This window comes from Chelmon rostratus, chromosome 9, assembly GCF_017976325.1.
Source record: "Chelmon rostratus isolate fCheRos1 chromosome 9, fCheRos1.pri, whole genome shotgun sequence".
Lineage (NCBI taxonomy): Eukaryota > Metazoa > Chordata > Actinopteri > Chaetodontiformes > Chaetodontidae > Chelmon > Chelmon rostratus.
Genome location: NC_055666.1, coordinates 10,056,782 through 10,072,162, shown reverse-complemented (window position 1 = coordinate 10,072,162; position 15,381 = coordinate 10,056,782). Strand labels below are relative to the sequence as shown.

The window sequence follows — 15,381 nt, the reverse complement described above, 5'->3', positions numbered from 1 at the left end:
AAGCAGTTCTTAATTCAGTAACCAAGCCAGATATGTGGTGCCGTTATATTGTTCTCCCATTTTGGTTTTTCTTTTTGTTTTACCTTGAATTGAATGCTTAGACTAAGCAAATTTAACACTTATGGTGCCATGAATCTTGCACATATATATCAGTAATACATGACTATTGGTCAGAGGAGAAGGACATGTGAAGACACAAGGACTTCAATACCATCAATATGTTTGACTTGCAATTTGGACAGTTTGACTACAGAGAAGCATCATTTGTCCATGTCCATTTGGTCAGTCTCCCTCTTCATTATGTCCATCACAGGTCTGTAGTGCTGAACGCACGGTTATTAAAAGCCATGGGATGATGGTCAGAGTCTCTGCCCCGGCCCCGCTGGGCCAGCGCTGCACTCAGAACCTCATCGTACTCTGGTAGGCCGTTGTCTCCCGCCTGATACTGGTTCATCTGCTAATGAGGAGCAGACAAGTTTTACAATTGTATGGTACTCTGATAAGTACAAATGAAGATGGACTTTAAAATGTAAACTCACCGTGAAATGTTTTGTCTGATCTTCAGAAAAGCTCATGGCATCAACAGTGTCCATGGAGCTGAGGCTTAAGAGGAATAAGAAAAACAACACGTTCAGAGTGATCTCCATATGCACAGTTAATCATTTCAGAGTGAGAGGTTTTTGATTTGTATCAAGGTCACATGCCAGCGTTGGGAGCCGAAAGCCGGTTCTCCATCACAACATGCTGTAGTGAGCGTGCTGGGCCAAAATGTTCACCTGGAAACAGTCCCAGTTTATTAACCAGCACTCCCCGGAGTCACTGTGAGCCACCGCCTTGTCAAACTGTCACTGCCAACAAATAACTCCCATCATCAGAGAGCTTTTCTTTACCTGCTTTGGTCCACATCTGTGCTCTCCGCCCCAAAGCCCAGGGCCATGGCTGTGTCGATGTCGAGGTTGAGAACAGGATTAGCCCTGTGAGTGAATAATGACATGCGCAGTCAGAGATTTATATTTCACATCATTCATTCTTTTATCTAGTTTTTGTTGTTGTCTCCTCACCCCTCCATGGTGTATTTGTTGGTTCCAGGCAGCACAGGACCACTTTTCTGGTCGTGAGAAGTCACCATGGATGCAGATTTCATGGCTTTAGCTGCCTTCAGCTTCCTCCTGTAGCTGTAGTGTGAAGTGAGTCGATTAGTAAACAGACACATTACCTCTCAAAGATGCTTTTAGACCGGTGTGGTTTGTTAATTGTCCTGTCAATGCTGTTTATTATTCTAAATCCCTTTTCTTACTTTCTGCGAGTGCACATCAGGGAAATGGTGAGGACAGCCATCACGATCAATAGGCCTCCCACTATCCCCAGCAGGATATATACCAAAGTCGGTGGTGGTGGCTTAGCCACAGAAACCCCCCCCTGAAACAGAAGTAAGAAATCTCTTTGGTATATAGCTGTCTGTGGACCTTTATCCTGTCATATCTAACAATATTGTTCAGAAACATTTTGCAAATGTAATTTTGAATTTATACTAAAATGTAACCGAGCGTAAGTGTAAAGAACATAAGGAGAGTCTGTTGGCTCTTTATTTGTATGAGCAATTTGATTATATTTCAAACAGGAAAACTATTCTGCAATAAACTCAAATGCACCCTCCATCCGCCAGCTGCTCCTTTGCTCCAGATTAACAGTCAGTTCAGCCAAACAAACAGAAGAGGTCGAATTCTAGTGATAGAATTACTAATCTTCAATTACTGTATGACAACACGGCAAAATGGAAATAAATTGTCAATAATGATGACGCTCAAATTCACTTGAGACATATGGAAGTTTGTCTCCTCAGTCCCGTCAGTCAGATACAACAAGACCAAAACAACCTGCTGCAGCCACTCCAGAACTGATGAGCTTGCTATAATTTAGTTTGGAGTTATTTTCCAGGGATTCACTGCAAAAAATCTCCACTGCATTTGAAAATTATGCATTTGGGTGAAGAAGCTAAAGATAACTACTCCAAGTTTCACAATGGACACTTGTTGCTGCTTTCATGATGCGGATGATGTAACCTGAGGACAGCATAACACAGACGAGAGACCCATTCAGAAGATGCAACTTCAGCTCTACAGCTACTCATACTTACAATGCTCTTGAGGCCAAGCTCTAGCAGTTGAGAACGATATTCTTCCTTAGAGATCATAGCTTCTACTTCATCAGAGGTAAGAGCAGTCCCGTTGGAGTAGACAAAATATGCCAAGATGATAGTGTCGTCTGAAGCCCTGAGAGAAGAATACAGCTCACTAGAATTAATTTCAAAGAGTAATTTCACACAGTGAGCTGGCGTAGTTTCCATCTACAATTTTCAGCAAAAAATGTATCCTCAACAATATGATTGTTTACAGGGACACTGGCGCCACCTGGTGGACAACAGTCTATGCCTTCAAGTGAAAAGCTGAAGATTATTTTGGACCTCCTTTTGACACCAGCCAATAATGTCTGATGTGTAACTGTCTTCACAGGTCTGTAAGGTGATTTGCATTCAAAGGTGATGAGAAGAGTAACTTGCCTGGACACTTCAGGAGTGTCACTCCTGACATCAACAACTCGAACATCAGTCTTGGTGGCAGCAGAAAGCACCCTGGAAATGTAGAGATCAGGGTAATTATTAAGTCCTTGAACTGAAGTGTTTATTAAATTTAAAAAAATCTTCAATTCGCTGTCTTCAGATTCGAACTAAAAGGAGAAACGTACCCGACGATTTGACTGAGTTTGTTTTGAACTTCTACTCTGGAAGATGTAAATTCAAGCTCAACTTTGTATTCTTCATGAATGATGAAAACCTGCAAAATAAAAATGAGCAAAAGTGTTAACACAGGCTGAAGTCCTACTGTCTGTTTGGGGTTTACAACACAGACAGACAGACTGCGGGTCATGAATGGAAATCCAGCTCGACGATTTCAGTCACTCACGTCCAGGACGGTGCTGGAGTAGAGGCCGCGGCTGTCAACTGCACTCACTGACACCAAATACTTCCCCTTCCGTTGAATATCAAGGTCGCCACTAATTCTGTGGAAAGTAGAAGAAGTCGCAAGCGCAGCCGTAAACAGATTAGGAGTGCCCATTCTGAATTCTTCCATTATAAATGAGACATGGCAGCGTGGTGGTGATGCGTGACTTTGTACTCACTGAATAGTTCCAACATAAACGCCGTCCTGAGATGCGGTGACGGCCTTGAACACAAACCCCGCGTCAACTATGTTGTTGTTGGCATCTTCAAATCGGACTGCCGCTACTGTGAACTCAATCTTCCCATTTATTTCAGAGTCACGGTCTGTAGCCTGAGAGCAGCGAGAGATACAAGCAACAATGTCTAGACATCATGTCACATGGCTCATTAACAAGGTGAAATTATTTACTAATTACTGATTTTGTTTTTCATTCATACTCACGCTGACTGTTGCTACCGGGGTCCCCGGACTTGTGCTTTCTGAAAACACAACTGAAGTCCAAGGATAGAATATCAGTATTAAACTTTATATTGTTGACAAAACAGACAAAAATGACCAAAAAACCCTTTATGTTTGCTATTTTTACGTCTGTGCAAAAGACAAAAAATAGAGGTTAATGGTTTAAATTTCTTCCTACAATGAGAGTTAGGGTTTTTTTCACTACTACTTCTAAGAATAATAATGATTTGATATTATTATTTTCTTAGACATTTATGAAGTGCTATGAATGAAATCATAACAGCTACTGAGTTTCATGTCAGCAGAGCAGACTCCTTTCGCTGATGAAGACCATGTCAAACAGCTGAAAGCGCCAGAAAAACACAATCAAACTTGCAAATTCCTCAAATTATTTTTCCTGTACATTACTGGACGTTTTTATGAGCAAAGCATCATACAATTAAAATGCGACTTTGGTTGACCAGTCAAAAAGTACAATAAACACCAGCCAAAATAAAAAAAATGCAGCTTTAGATCAAATTTACTCACAGTCGTACAAGCTCAGACATGAACTCACCGGACACAGAATCAGAGTGAATAAATTCTGGAGCGTTGTCGTTGATGTCTTCAATGACGATCACCATTTTTCCTGAAATAATTCAAAGAAAATGAAATGTGTGTTTGTAGGTCTGTATTTGACAAGTTCAGCTTTCACTGTGCTTTTACTGCTTTTATTTGATGCTCGTATTCTTTTATTTTATCTTTACACAACCCGTGCTGACCTGCCTGCTCACTGTTGTTGTGTCCCTTCTCTGTGAACTCGTCCACCACCTGAGCCTTTATCTCCACCTGGTCACATTTTTCATAATCCAAAGGCTCCCCCTCCGGGTTGACTCTGACTTCGCCTGTCGGATCCAAAATAAAGCTGTTGCATGTTGTCAGAGAGCCACCGCATCTGCATTCCATGGACAACAGCTCGTAGACCAGGGAGTGGTTTCCGTCTTTGTCAGACCCAGTAAAACTCCCAACAGCCCCGGTGATGGTGATGTTCTCCTTTACTGTCAAAGAATCTTTGTCATCGATCTCGGGCCTCTCGTCGTTCACGTCCAACAGGTTCACCTGCACCATCACTACAGCTGTCTTCTCTTCCAGATCTGCTGCCTCTACCTCCAGTTTGTATTCCTTGTTTCCATTGTCAAAGTCCAGCTCAATGTCTGGGTCCACAGTGATGACTCCCCTGTAACCCCGCCCTTCTGCATTGGTGCGAATGATAAAGCTGCCAATGCTTCCATTAATGATGCTGAAAGAAATGCGGTTGAAGTCTTTCGTTTGGTCCAGATCCTCAGCATAAACAGAACCAACATATGCCCCTGATTGGATGGAAAAGTACAACTAAACTCCAGTCACAAAGTTATGAACATGTGAGAGTGCTTTGCACAAATATAAAATATATATAAATATGTACGTACCTCTTTCTCCTTCTTTAACCGAGAACGTGTAGGAGGGGGCACCGAATTGTGGTACGTTGTCATTGACATCCTGGGATTCAACGAAGGAAAACTGTTATCAACCTCACCAGGAGTGGCAGCATCAATAGCTACAACAATTTGCTGCAAACAGCTGAAGACTTGCCTCTATATTGATGATGACGGTGGTAACGGTGTACAGTGGAGGAGTACCCTTGTCAGTAGCGGTTACATTGAGCTCGATCCGCCCGTTCAGCTTTGGGTCCAGGACCTCACGATCAAGCTCCCCGAGGTTTCTTAGCACACCGGTGCTGGGGTCGATGGTGAAATTATCGCTGTACCTGCTTGGTACGATTCCATACACTATTTGGCTGTTTGCTGTGTTGATGTCATCCGCATCAGTGGCCTGTCCAAATGAGAAGAAACTAAGAGACTACACTTCTTACTGAATATTGTAAGTACACATCACACAAATGTATGGGAACACCCAAAGAAGGTGTTCCCCTTCAGCCACAGCAGCTTTAGTGAGGTCGACCACTGATGTTGGGTGATGTTCCAGTTTATCCCAAAGGTGTTGAACGGGGTCAGGGTCAGGACTCTGTGCAGGCCAAACAAGTTATGAGGTGGAAACATTTACTGTTCTCTTACTGCTCTCTGACAGTTACCTCTATCTTAATGTCAAACTGTCCACCCTCTTCAACGAACACCAGGTAAGAGTCTCTGTTGATGACTGGATGCTGGTCGTTGATGTCAGTCAGAGTGATCTCCAGTTGTGCGGAACCGGTCTTGTTCTCTGTGTCTCTGGCCTGCAGAGTCGCTGAATACAGAGATCTGACCTCGCGATCCAGCAGAGTTTCGTTTGCCACATAAATTACGCCCGTTTGTGGCTTCACGTTGAAATACATTAGTCTGAAAGACAGATACAGGCTGTTCAGTGGTGCTGTCTCAGTTCGTATGAGATACAAAGCGGCTGCATTCAAATAACCAGGATAACTGGTTCAACTGTAGACATACATGCTGTCTGGAAGAAGTCTGTAGGTGATTTTGCCTTGGTCCATCGTGTCAGGATCCTCTGCCTGGGGAAAAAAAAAAGAAAACCGTGGGTGCCTCTGAGTGCCATTCAAGAACTTCTTACATTCAAGCTCAAATCTCTGAGGAAGAATCCAGATCGTAAAGGACTTACAGTAACATTTCCCACTTCTGTCCCAACAGGAGAGTGCTCAGCCACCACAAACTTATATATGTCCTTTAGGAACATGGGGCTCTTGTCATTGGTGTCCTTGATGTTTATCGTAACTGTAGCAGTGGACTGGAAGCTGGTTTCCTCTTCATCAATTGCAATCACCTGAACCATTGCACAAACACAGAAAACACCTCAGACTGAAAACGCGCACATGATGTCTCTAGCATTATTATCACAGCCTCACGGCCTGTTTTTCTTACGTTTAGGACCATTTGCTGTTTTACTTCAAAATCCAGGTTTTGGTTCTGCTTGACCACAAGCTGAACCACGCTGTCCGACATGGTGGACTGAGGTTCCACAGAAAACACAGCCTTATCTTCTCCCTCCAGGAGGAGTTGAATTCTGGAGTTCTGTGAAAAGCCGAGGAAGCTGCTTCATGCTTGATCGCTAATGTCACTCAGAGCCGGCCACTTATGCACGCAATACAGAAGCGCCTCATCTTCGGGCCGAAGACCTTACCTCATCCGGATCTCTGACCATCATGTTGATGGGAATGGACACCAACATGTGCTCAGAGACCTCTCCCGTGAAGTGACTCGCCTTCACACAGGAGCGCTGGTCTCCTGAGCCCTCGCACTTGTAAAACTCCGGCCTGTTATCGTTGATGTCCTGGATGTTGATCTGCACTCTTGCTGTGGTATTGGCGTACACCCCGTAGATGTTTTGTTTGGACTCAGTAGCCTAAAATTGAACAAAATATAATAATTTCACTTATTATTGAATTAAATAACATTCTTACGTTCTTCTTAGGTTCACTACCTTTTGCACTACTTGTATCACAAATTGAGACATTTCCCTTCTTCCCCTCCTCTTAGTTGCTTTTTTACCAGCATGTTTTGAGGTATTTGGAGTAAAAACAAGTTGGTGTTCACAGGCAATTTCCTGTGCACCTCTACAGGTGTGTCTAACCTGGCTCTCACAGCCTCCCCTCACAAACCCCTTCTGTGCTTCCTCGCCTCCTTTTCTCAGGATCAAGAGCCTGCCCCCACGTTGAGCCTACCGCCCTGCTCCTCGCCATGACGCCTCCATTCGGCCAGCGCTCATCCCCTAATGCTCAAACCCCTTTTCATTCGAGATGCAGACAGCAGAAGAAAGTCTCTCCTGCCTCTGGAACTTGGTATTCAGGGTGAGAGAAAACTGGTTTACAATCGTTTTACTTTTCATGCTACTGCAAAACGCAGCTGATGATGTATTAGTGTGAGATTTGTTCTCTGCGTTGTTTGGAACTGAATGGGCTCAAAAAACAAGAGCTTTGGCAAAGCTGATTTTTAACATCTTACAGGAATAGCTCAACATTTTGGGAAATATTTTTTGTCGCATTCTTGCAGAGACTTAGGTGAGAAGATTGGCCTCTCTAAAGTTACCTTGACTACATGTTAGATCTTGTTAGTTACCAAATTTTGCGGTTTTATGTGGAGCCATATGCTGCAACACTGTCTTGTCAGCACCGTGAGGCTGCCGGGCAACCAGCAGAGACTGGTGGCGGGTAGATTTTTTGTTCGCCTTTGACACAGCCAAGCTAGCTGTTTCCTCCTGCTTCGAGTATTTCTGCTAAGCTAAGCTAATTACCTCCTGGTTTGAGCTTCATATCTGGTATACAGACCTGATCTTCTTAGCTCGCACTCAGCAAAACGTTGAACTTTTCCTTTAAATTATGATACGCTAATATTAAAGGAAAATTAAGAAAATAAAATTGTCATCATGAAAAAGTTAATAGAGTAACATTATGCACAGAGGAGGAAAGTGATGAATTACTAAACAAAAATGAACAACCTGTACCTTTACAGTCAGGGTAACAGTGGCACCAGTAACTTCTCTGTCAATTATTGAGTTAACAGATATGACACCGTCATCTGATGAGATTTGAAACAGGCCGTCTGCTGTGGAAGCTGTCAAACAACGTGGAACAAAACAAAAACATGTTACTCCATTCCAAAAATACAATGCTCTAACTTTTTAAACATTTTTATCTTTTAAGTTGATGAGCCTCACTTTCAATGCTGTAGATGATGTCATCATTGACACCTGTGTCCGGGTCTATGGCGGTCACTTGAAGCACAGACTGGCCCTGCAAAGAAAACACAAGATTTCCTGAAAGCGGAAGCTGTTGAAAGTTTCCCCATTTACACATAACTCAAAGCAGATAGATAGATAGATAGATAGATAGATAGATAGATAGATAGATAGATAGATAGATAGATAGATAGATAGATAGATAGATAGATAGATGAAATCTCTCAGCACTCACCACAGCAGAATGCTCTTCAACTTTCCCTGTGTAGGGCAGACCAATGAACTCTGGGTTGAGGTCTGGGATGTCCACAACCGTAATGAAAGCAAAAGCAGTGCTGTTTGAGTACTCGGTTGTATTATAGTGACATCGGCCTCCACCATCCTGTTACAGGACACACAAGGACGAAATTTACAAAATATTTGCTGCTCGACCACTTTCATACCACAGCCAGGTGTTAGCTGAGCAAAAAGTTGTTAGTATCATTAAACATAAAAATAAGAAACCCAAACTCATCAGGAAGCATAATACTTACGGCTGCCATAATCTTCAGCTGATAGAAAGTGCTCAGTTCAGTATAATTCAGAGATCCATTTAGTTTGACATCACCATTTCCGTTAATGGTAAACAGACTGAATCCACGATTTGGAACGACCTAGAAAATACAGTGGAAACCAAGTTTCAGTTAAATTAATGGAACATAAGAATATAATATTAATCAATTACATGAGTTACAGAGGACGCTTACCTCATCGATGCTGTATCGAACGGCACCGGCATCTCCACTGTCTGCATCAGTGGCCTCCACCCTAAACAGAGACGCACCTACTTTTGTATCCTGATGAATTGGGTGGGGATAAAAACAAAGGGGAAAAAAAGAAACACACAAATGTGTGAACAACTGCGTAAGCAAAGCAAATCGATGATTTTCTCTCACAGAGGCTTCGAGTACATGGTTAACTGACATTATATAAACTAACAACATAACATGCTGGAGTAGAGAAGCTGACGAACAATTAGCTTAAGAGAACTATTAACTTAAACATGTTTGACTTACTTCTCGGATGCTAGCATCATATGAAGACTGCTGAAAAATGGGTTTGTTGTCGTTGGCATCTAGCAATATTAGATTTAATTCTGCTGGTGTCTGAAAGACATTAAATTATGGACTCTATGAATATATTGAGCAAACTGATATGAAATGGATGATTAACATTAACTGAAATTTCACTTACTTCATTGGGACCATCTGAAACAATAACTCCAAGCTCCATTAACGGGTTATTCTAGAATAAAGAAAATCAAAAACAAATCGAGAAATTGAGACAAAGAATCAAAATGAAACGGCTGACAACTGAAGCGTTTCTACTTCCCCCACAACATACCTCTGCATCTAGTTCCTTCACCACTGATACATTCCCAGTGTTTTTGTCGACTTCGAAGTATGCAGCATTGGGCTCAGTGAGTAAGTAAGTCAACGCTTCACCTTCTATGTCTTCTGCAACTATAGTAAACGCAAAGCTACCTGTGCAGACAACATCAGTGGAACACGTGTGAGCATGTGCAGTATTTTCAGAACGTTGAAATAAAAACAACTTTGGATATTTCACACATGTATACCTATTGGGATGTCCTCACACAGTTTATAAACATACTGCTTGATCACAGGACTGGTATTTGCTGTGGAAAAACGAATTACAGTGTTAATCAGCAAGATAAAAAACATCGACGAAATCACGACAAAACGAGCTGAATACTTACCATTTGCTAAGCTGATAAGGCACAACAACAGCAAAATACTTCTTGCGCTCCCCCCCATGTCTGTAAATAATAAAGAGAAATTCAATAAGTAGAACTAATACATTTAGTTGACTGGTTGACCCGTCAATCAACAGGAAAGTTTAATAATTGATTAGTCATCAATTATCAAGCAACAAGACTGTAAGAGTTCACTGAGTTCACTGCCATGCTAGCAGCTCTGTGAGGTTGCTCTTTGGCACTGTGGTGCTTTGAGCTAAGGGGGGGGGGACACCCTGGGCAGGTCGCCAGACCTGGCTACACATATAGACAGACAATCACGCACACCACTCATTCACACCTACAGACAATTTAGAATCAAGCCACTGTGCAGCCCGCAGGTATTGCATATTGTACAATTTCAGTCCATCTAGTAACTGTCAAGACATTTCACTAAAAACCAAAAATGACACTTTTGTAAGTCAGTGCATCAACAAAGATAGTGGTGGACCGGTCTACTGACCGACAGACTGTTGGCGCCGTTCCTAGAAATTATGGTCAACTCAGGTCTCTACTTCTCAAATGTGAGACTTGTTTTTTTTTTCAGATTTATATCACTTTAAGTTAAATATTTTCCATTTTGGACTTTTGGTTGGACAAAACAAGCGATCTGTAGACTGTTGTCATGTCCTGTTGTGTCTGATGTGTCTGTTGACAGCGTCAGGTCTTGTCATGCACTTCCTGTCTTATTGTGAAACCCTAACTCTCCTCTCGTTCCCTTACTTCCTGATGTGTTTCCCACCTGTCTGATTGTCTGCCTTGCCCTGATTGTCTCCACCTGTTCATTGTTACCTCATGTATATATAGTCCGTGTCTCCCTTTGTCCTGTGCCTGTCAAGATCCTTGTTTTGTAAATAAATGAGCCTCTGTGCTCGCCTTTTGTTGGAAGTGATTTTGTTCTCTGGAAGTCCTGACTCCTCCGAGCACCACAGGCCTTTCAACTGTACTTGTACTTGTTAGGCAAGAAATGACTATTTTAAATATGAAAATCTGAAACATTTCAAAAATTCATGCATTTCATTCATTGTGATTAAAGATATAGACACTGATATCCAGTCTTATTATTAACATGCACGATGTTTGCGTTTTGCAGCTGGACAAAATACACTGAAGTTAATTGACAGGAATCCCACAGGGCAAAAAGCTGCTCTTGCCCTGGCTTCACTGGGTTAAAATTTAACAGGATATTGCGTGTGACTACAACCAGATGAGTGGCATCATAGCAGGTGCTTTCACCACCAGCTGTGACATCTCACTGATAATATATGATATATGAAATGTTGGAAAGTTTCACGACAAAGAGACCTGCATTATGTGAAATGATATCAGATTGAAAAATACGGTTATGTATTTTCCAGGGTAAGCAAGAACTTGTACAGTACGTTATTAAGCATTTGAATGCAACCTTGTTTACATTTACTCAGAAACAGAATCCCTTAATATCATCGAGTTGAAGTTAATTTTCAAGAGGGCAAACTCCGGTCGGAAATTTTACACTGATTGGTCTGATTTTGCACTCATGATTCAGTTTGAAAACTGTAACTTAACCTTGATTGATTGATTGATTGATTGATTGATTGATTGTCCTCTTTAAGGATTTAAAGATCCCTTAGTTTATATTAGTGAGTCTTTGTGTGAAGGATTAGGGCTACCATTTTTAAGGGTTTTGCCACTAGTTTGTTCTTCTCTTTCTGCACTGTAGACTCATATCTACTCTTCATAACTTCAGTTGCTCATTCATTTAACCTTAAAATGGTCAACATCTTTCGTACATTACAGGTATTATTCAACTTTTAAATTCATACTAATCTGACCCTTTCTCACTTTTCCAACTCTTCATACTTATTCCACTGCCTCCCCCAGTTTACACCACTTTTCCAACTATTCATACTCTTTTCAGCTTTTATCTGCTCATTCTGTTCCAAATCTTTCACACATTATGAGTTTTATTCAACTTTTAGGTGGCCACTTTGCAACAAATCTTCCAATATTGCACATCTTTCACACAGTCATGGTAATTTGTAACTTCTAAAGCCAGCAACGCAGTCTAGCGTCAGCTTCTCGACATCTAGCATTCACATCACAGTTTCTTCAAAACCTGCCCTCTCTGGTTGTATTTGTTGCTTTTGTGATAGCCACCATGCTATATGGTGACGAAAAACATAGCACTTTTAAAATGGTAGAATAAGACAGCCATCAGACTTACCGAACGACATGGAGCCTCTGCTTCACCGATGTCAAGGTGAGACCTTTGGCCCTTGTTCCTCCTATGGTTATTGTCTTGTAGTTGTAAACATTAATGATTAACATGAACTAGATATGTCCAGCCAAAACTCACCACTCCCTACTGAAGTGAAAAAAAGATCAACGAAATCAATCAATTTTGCAAAACGCAAAATATCCACCTGTTGCTTGCTCTCATACATGGCTACATCATTGCTGTTTAAGCCTGAGTAATAATGAGAGACAGCTCCTCACCTCATCATAGGTGGCCAGCCCTTCCACCAGCGACACATGGCATCATGCCACACTGGTTACCAGTGTCATACCAGAACCCAGGAACATCTGAACTGCTCTTTTGTTTGAAATGGTGCTTCTGTTGTCATGGCAATAGCAGCAGTCTCTTTGCTTCCATTGAGAAATCCCGATGTGAACAGGGGGCTTTCTGAAACGGGTCCCATCAGAACCAATCAGTGGAACAATGCCTTTTTCAGAAAACACAGATCCATGTACCTCCCTAATGAGCTCTTCCCAATAAGCCTTCCCTTTCTGTCTGCCCTCCTAATTAAAGGGCATCTCACAAGGGATTATCTTCTCTTGTATTCACTGGATTCATCCATAATTTACCCCAAAACAAAAGCACGGGCCCTCACCTCTTTACTCTGACAAGAAACATTTAACATTCATATTTTTTTTTACCCATTTCTGATGTTTAAAACAGGATGTTTAGAATGAGTTCACACATGAAAACACACTTGGAAACCTAAAACACTTTAATTGGAGGTACAATCTAACATGAGCACACCACAAAGTTGAACACTGGAATCATTGCTATGGTCAGATGCACTCAAATAATATCATAAGACAGAGACTAACAGTGTTGGCTTCATCATCCTGTGCAAGTAATGGCTTTTTGGCAAATGTATTTGGGTATAGACTTCAGCATGTTCACCATCTTAGTTTAATGTGTTAGCAGCAGCATTGGCTAAAGTACAGCTGAGGCTGATATCATTAGGTACTGAACATAAAAAATTCTCTATGGTGGCACTGTTGGTACTGTCAAGAGAAAGACTAACACCAAAAGCCATGAGGATCCATCCTCTGGGCACCACAAATGCTTGAACAAACTGTCATGTCAATCCATTGCAGTACTTCTGAGATGTTTCAGTCTGGACTAAAGTGGTGGACTGACAGACGGACCGACCCACAGACTGACCGTCTTGTCTGCATTTGTCAAAAAAAAAAAAAAGAATCAAAGTAGGCCAGACTGGTGAACAGTAGGCTTTCTTTGTATCATCTCAGGGGATGAATCTTAGCATGTGATTCAGTTAGCTAGATAGATTATGTGAACTTTTATGAGAAGGTGCCAAAGGTGCATACTTAAACAGCATGAATATTATCAGTCACATACTCATAAGCAGAATCAGGCGGGGTTGTAAATACATGAGACATCCCGGATATCGATTCCTAAAATCTTATCCAATAGACTTTGGTCTGTGACTAACACTGTTGAACTAAACCAGCAATAAAAATGTTATAAAACATTGGCAAAGCAATTCCAGTAAAATGAAACACAAGTTTAAAAAAAAAATCTGACTTGGCTCCTTGTTCCTGGGGTCAGTTCAATTGTTATCTTTCTACATACAACGACAATAGGTTCAAATACGTTCTGATAAGTATTAAAAGGCACTGGCTCATAAATCAGTTAACAGAATTGTTTGACAAGAATGACAGAGGAACACGATTGAAGTTCCATAAATAATGTTAATAATTTTAAAAAAGATACAGTTATCAATACTTCAGAGCATCTTTTGGAGCATCTTGCGTAAGTGTTGATAGTTACTTTGTGTGACAGAATTGATCAAATCTAGCATGTACCAGGCAGAAGGGAGAGTCCTCTTCCCTTGTTTCTCTCTCATTGGCTTCCTTTACTGGGGTTAGGATGGAATTGCACCTCTGGTATTTTCTACACTCCTTTGTCTGTCGAGTTTTTTTCGTTTTCTTTTTTCACATGCTTTGTTTTTTCCCTTCCAGTGCACAGAGGCATTGTCATTGTTTTCCCAGTGGCAGGCCTGCCTTCATTTCCTTCTACTTTATACTTCTGCTTCACTGCATCTCCGGGAGAAAACTTGGACTTTTGACCCCACTGCAATTATGTCATAACCATACTTGCAGATTCAGATTTCACATACAAAATATGTCATTAACAAAACACGATGCAATATGAGTTAACTTCCCCATAACTGGGTAAAATTAGCTTTATCTCGACCAGCTACAACATTCTAATGCTGTTTATAATTTACAAGATGCATCATAAGAAACCAGTAAAATAGAATATATAAAGATATAAATCTATGGAAGAGGCCATTACGTAATGACAACTTTTACTGTTGATACTTTAAGTAAAAGCTTCTGTACTTTTCTTTAATTGAGCATATGAACACAGGACCTTCATTTCACACTGTGGTATTACTACTTTCACTTAAATCAAGTTCCCAGAATACAAACGGACTCTTTTCACAGGCGACCCTGAACTTTCGAGTCAAACTGACACACTTCTTTCTGTCCATTACGGTAAAAATGGCAGCACGGCGTGTGCTCTGTGCTCTGGAAATACGCAGGGATGGGGGTGTAACAGGGAACTGCAGAAACCCAGAACAACCGTGGGGCTGGATACACATCTCCAAACCCGAAAAGTGGCCGTTACGGAAATAATCTCGTGGGTTGCGAAACGATAAACCCGCGTAATATACAGACAGAATGTGTCGATAATGCGAGAGACTAACGTTTAGCACCTTTTTTACAGCAGTGGTGAAATCCACGGAATGTTCCACACGGGAACAGCTGACCATAGGATGCTGCACTTAGCCTAACGAGATGTGAACATTACAAGGAAAATATCAGTGACCAGATGTTTGCATATTAACAATCAGGTAACCACACTCCTCCTCTTTTATTCTTCGGTCTCGGTTGAGTTTTGGAGATTTGCGGTGCGTGTTTACGGCAGGCGGTTAGACGGGTTATTAGGGTTGTCATCCTGCTCAGCCTCCAGCCCCTCCTTGTTTTGCTGCTACCGAGAGCGATGTTGTAATGTTTACATTTAGTCTATGTTGCATACCACTGGTGCTCTCCTTAGTCAGCTTTTCGTTAGGTGCATACTTCTGAATGCATTCAGAAGACATGATACGCTGCAACGCTTTGCAT

The 15,381-nt window shown here is 41.5% G+C and overlaps 1 protein-coding gene across 1 annotated transcript; it reads right to left on the bottom strand.

The window, feature by feature from the left end:
* Positions 1-307: 307 nt before the first annotated feature.
* On the bottom strand, positions 308-12,291 carry cdhr2 (cadherin related family member 2). Its single transcript, XM_041944767.1, has 31 exons — positions 12,164-12,291; positions 9,922-9,981; positions 9,781-9,840; positions 9,546-9,685; positions 9,396-9,446; positions 9,218-9,307; positions 8,909-8,998; positions 8,696-8,815; positions 8,398-8,544; positions 8,142-8,217; positions 7,929-8,038; positions 6,609-6,830; positions 6,350-6,499; positions 6,090-6,251; positions 5,921-5,982; positions 5,572-5,815; positions 5,073-5,312; positions 4,910-4,979; positions 4,223-4,810; positions 4,018-4,089; positions 3,444-3,493; positions 3,181-3,332; positions 2,964-3,060; positions 2,746-2,834; positions 2,561-2,632; positions 2,138-2,273; positions 1,298-1,398; positions 1,062-1,175; positions 891-974; positions 540-603; positions 308-454 (listed from the first exon to the last, which is right to left on the bottom strand). Exons 1-31 carry the CDS (start codon positions 12,171-12,173, stop codon positions 308-310), a joined length of 3,870 nt encoding a protein of 1,289 aa, XP_041800701.1. The 5' UTR covers positions 12,174-12,291.
* Positions 12,292-15,381: the final 3,090 nt, after the last annotated feature.

Coding starts and splice junctions, on each gene's coding strand:
- cdhr2 (XM_041944767.1), bottom strand. Junction 5,816..5,920: donor AGACTTCTTCCAGACAGCAT/GTATGTCTACAG, acceptor TCTGTCTTTCAG/ACTAATGTATTTCAACGTGA. Junction 4,980..5,072: donor CCGTCATCATCAATATAGAG/GCAAGTCTTCAG, acceptor GTTGAATCCCAG/GATGTCAATGACAACGTACC.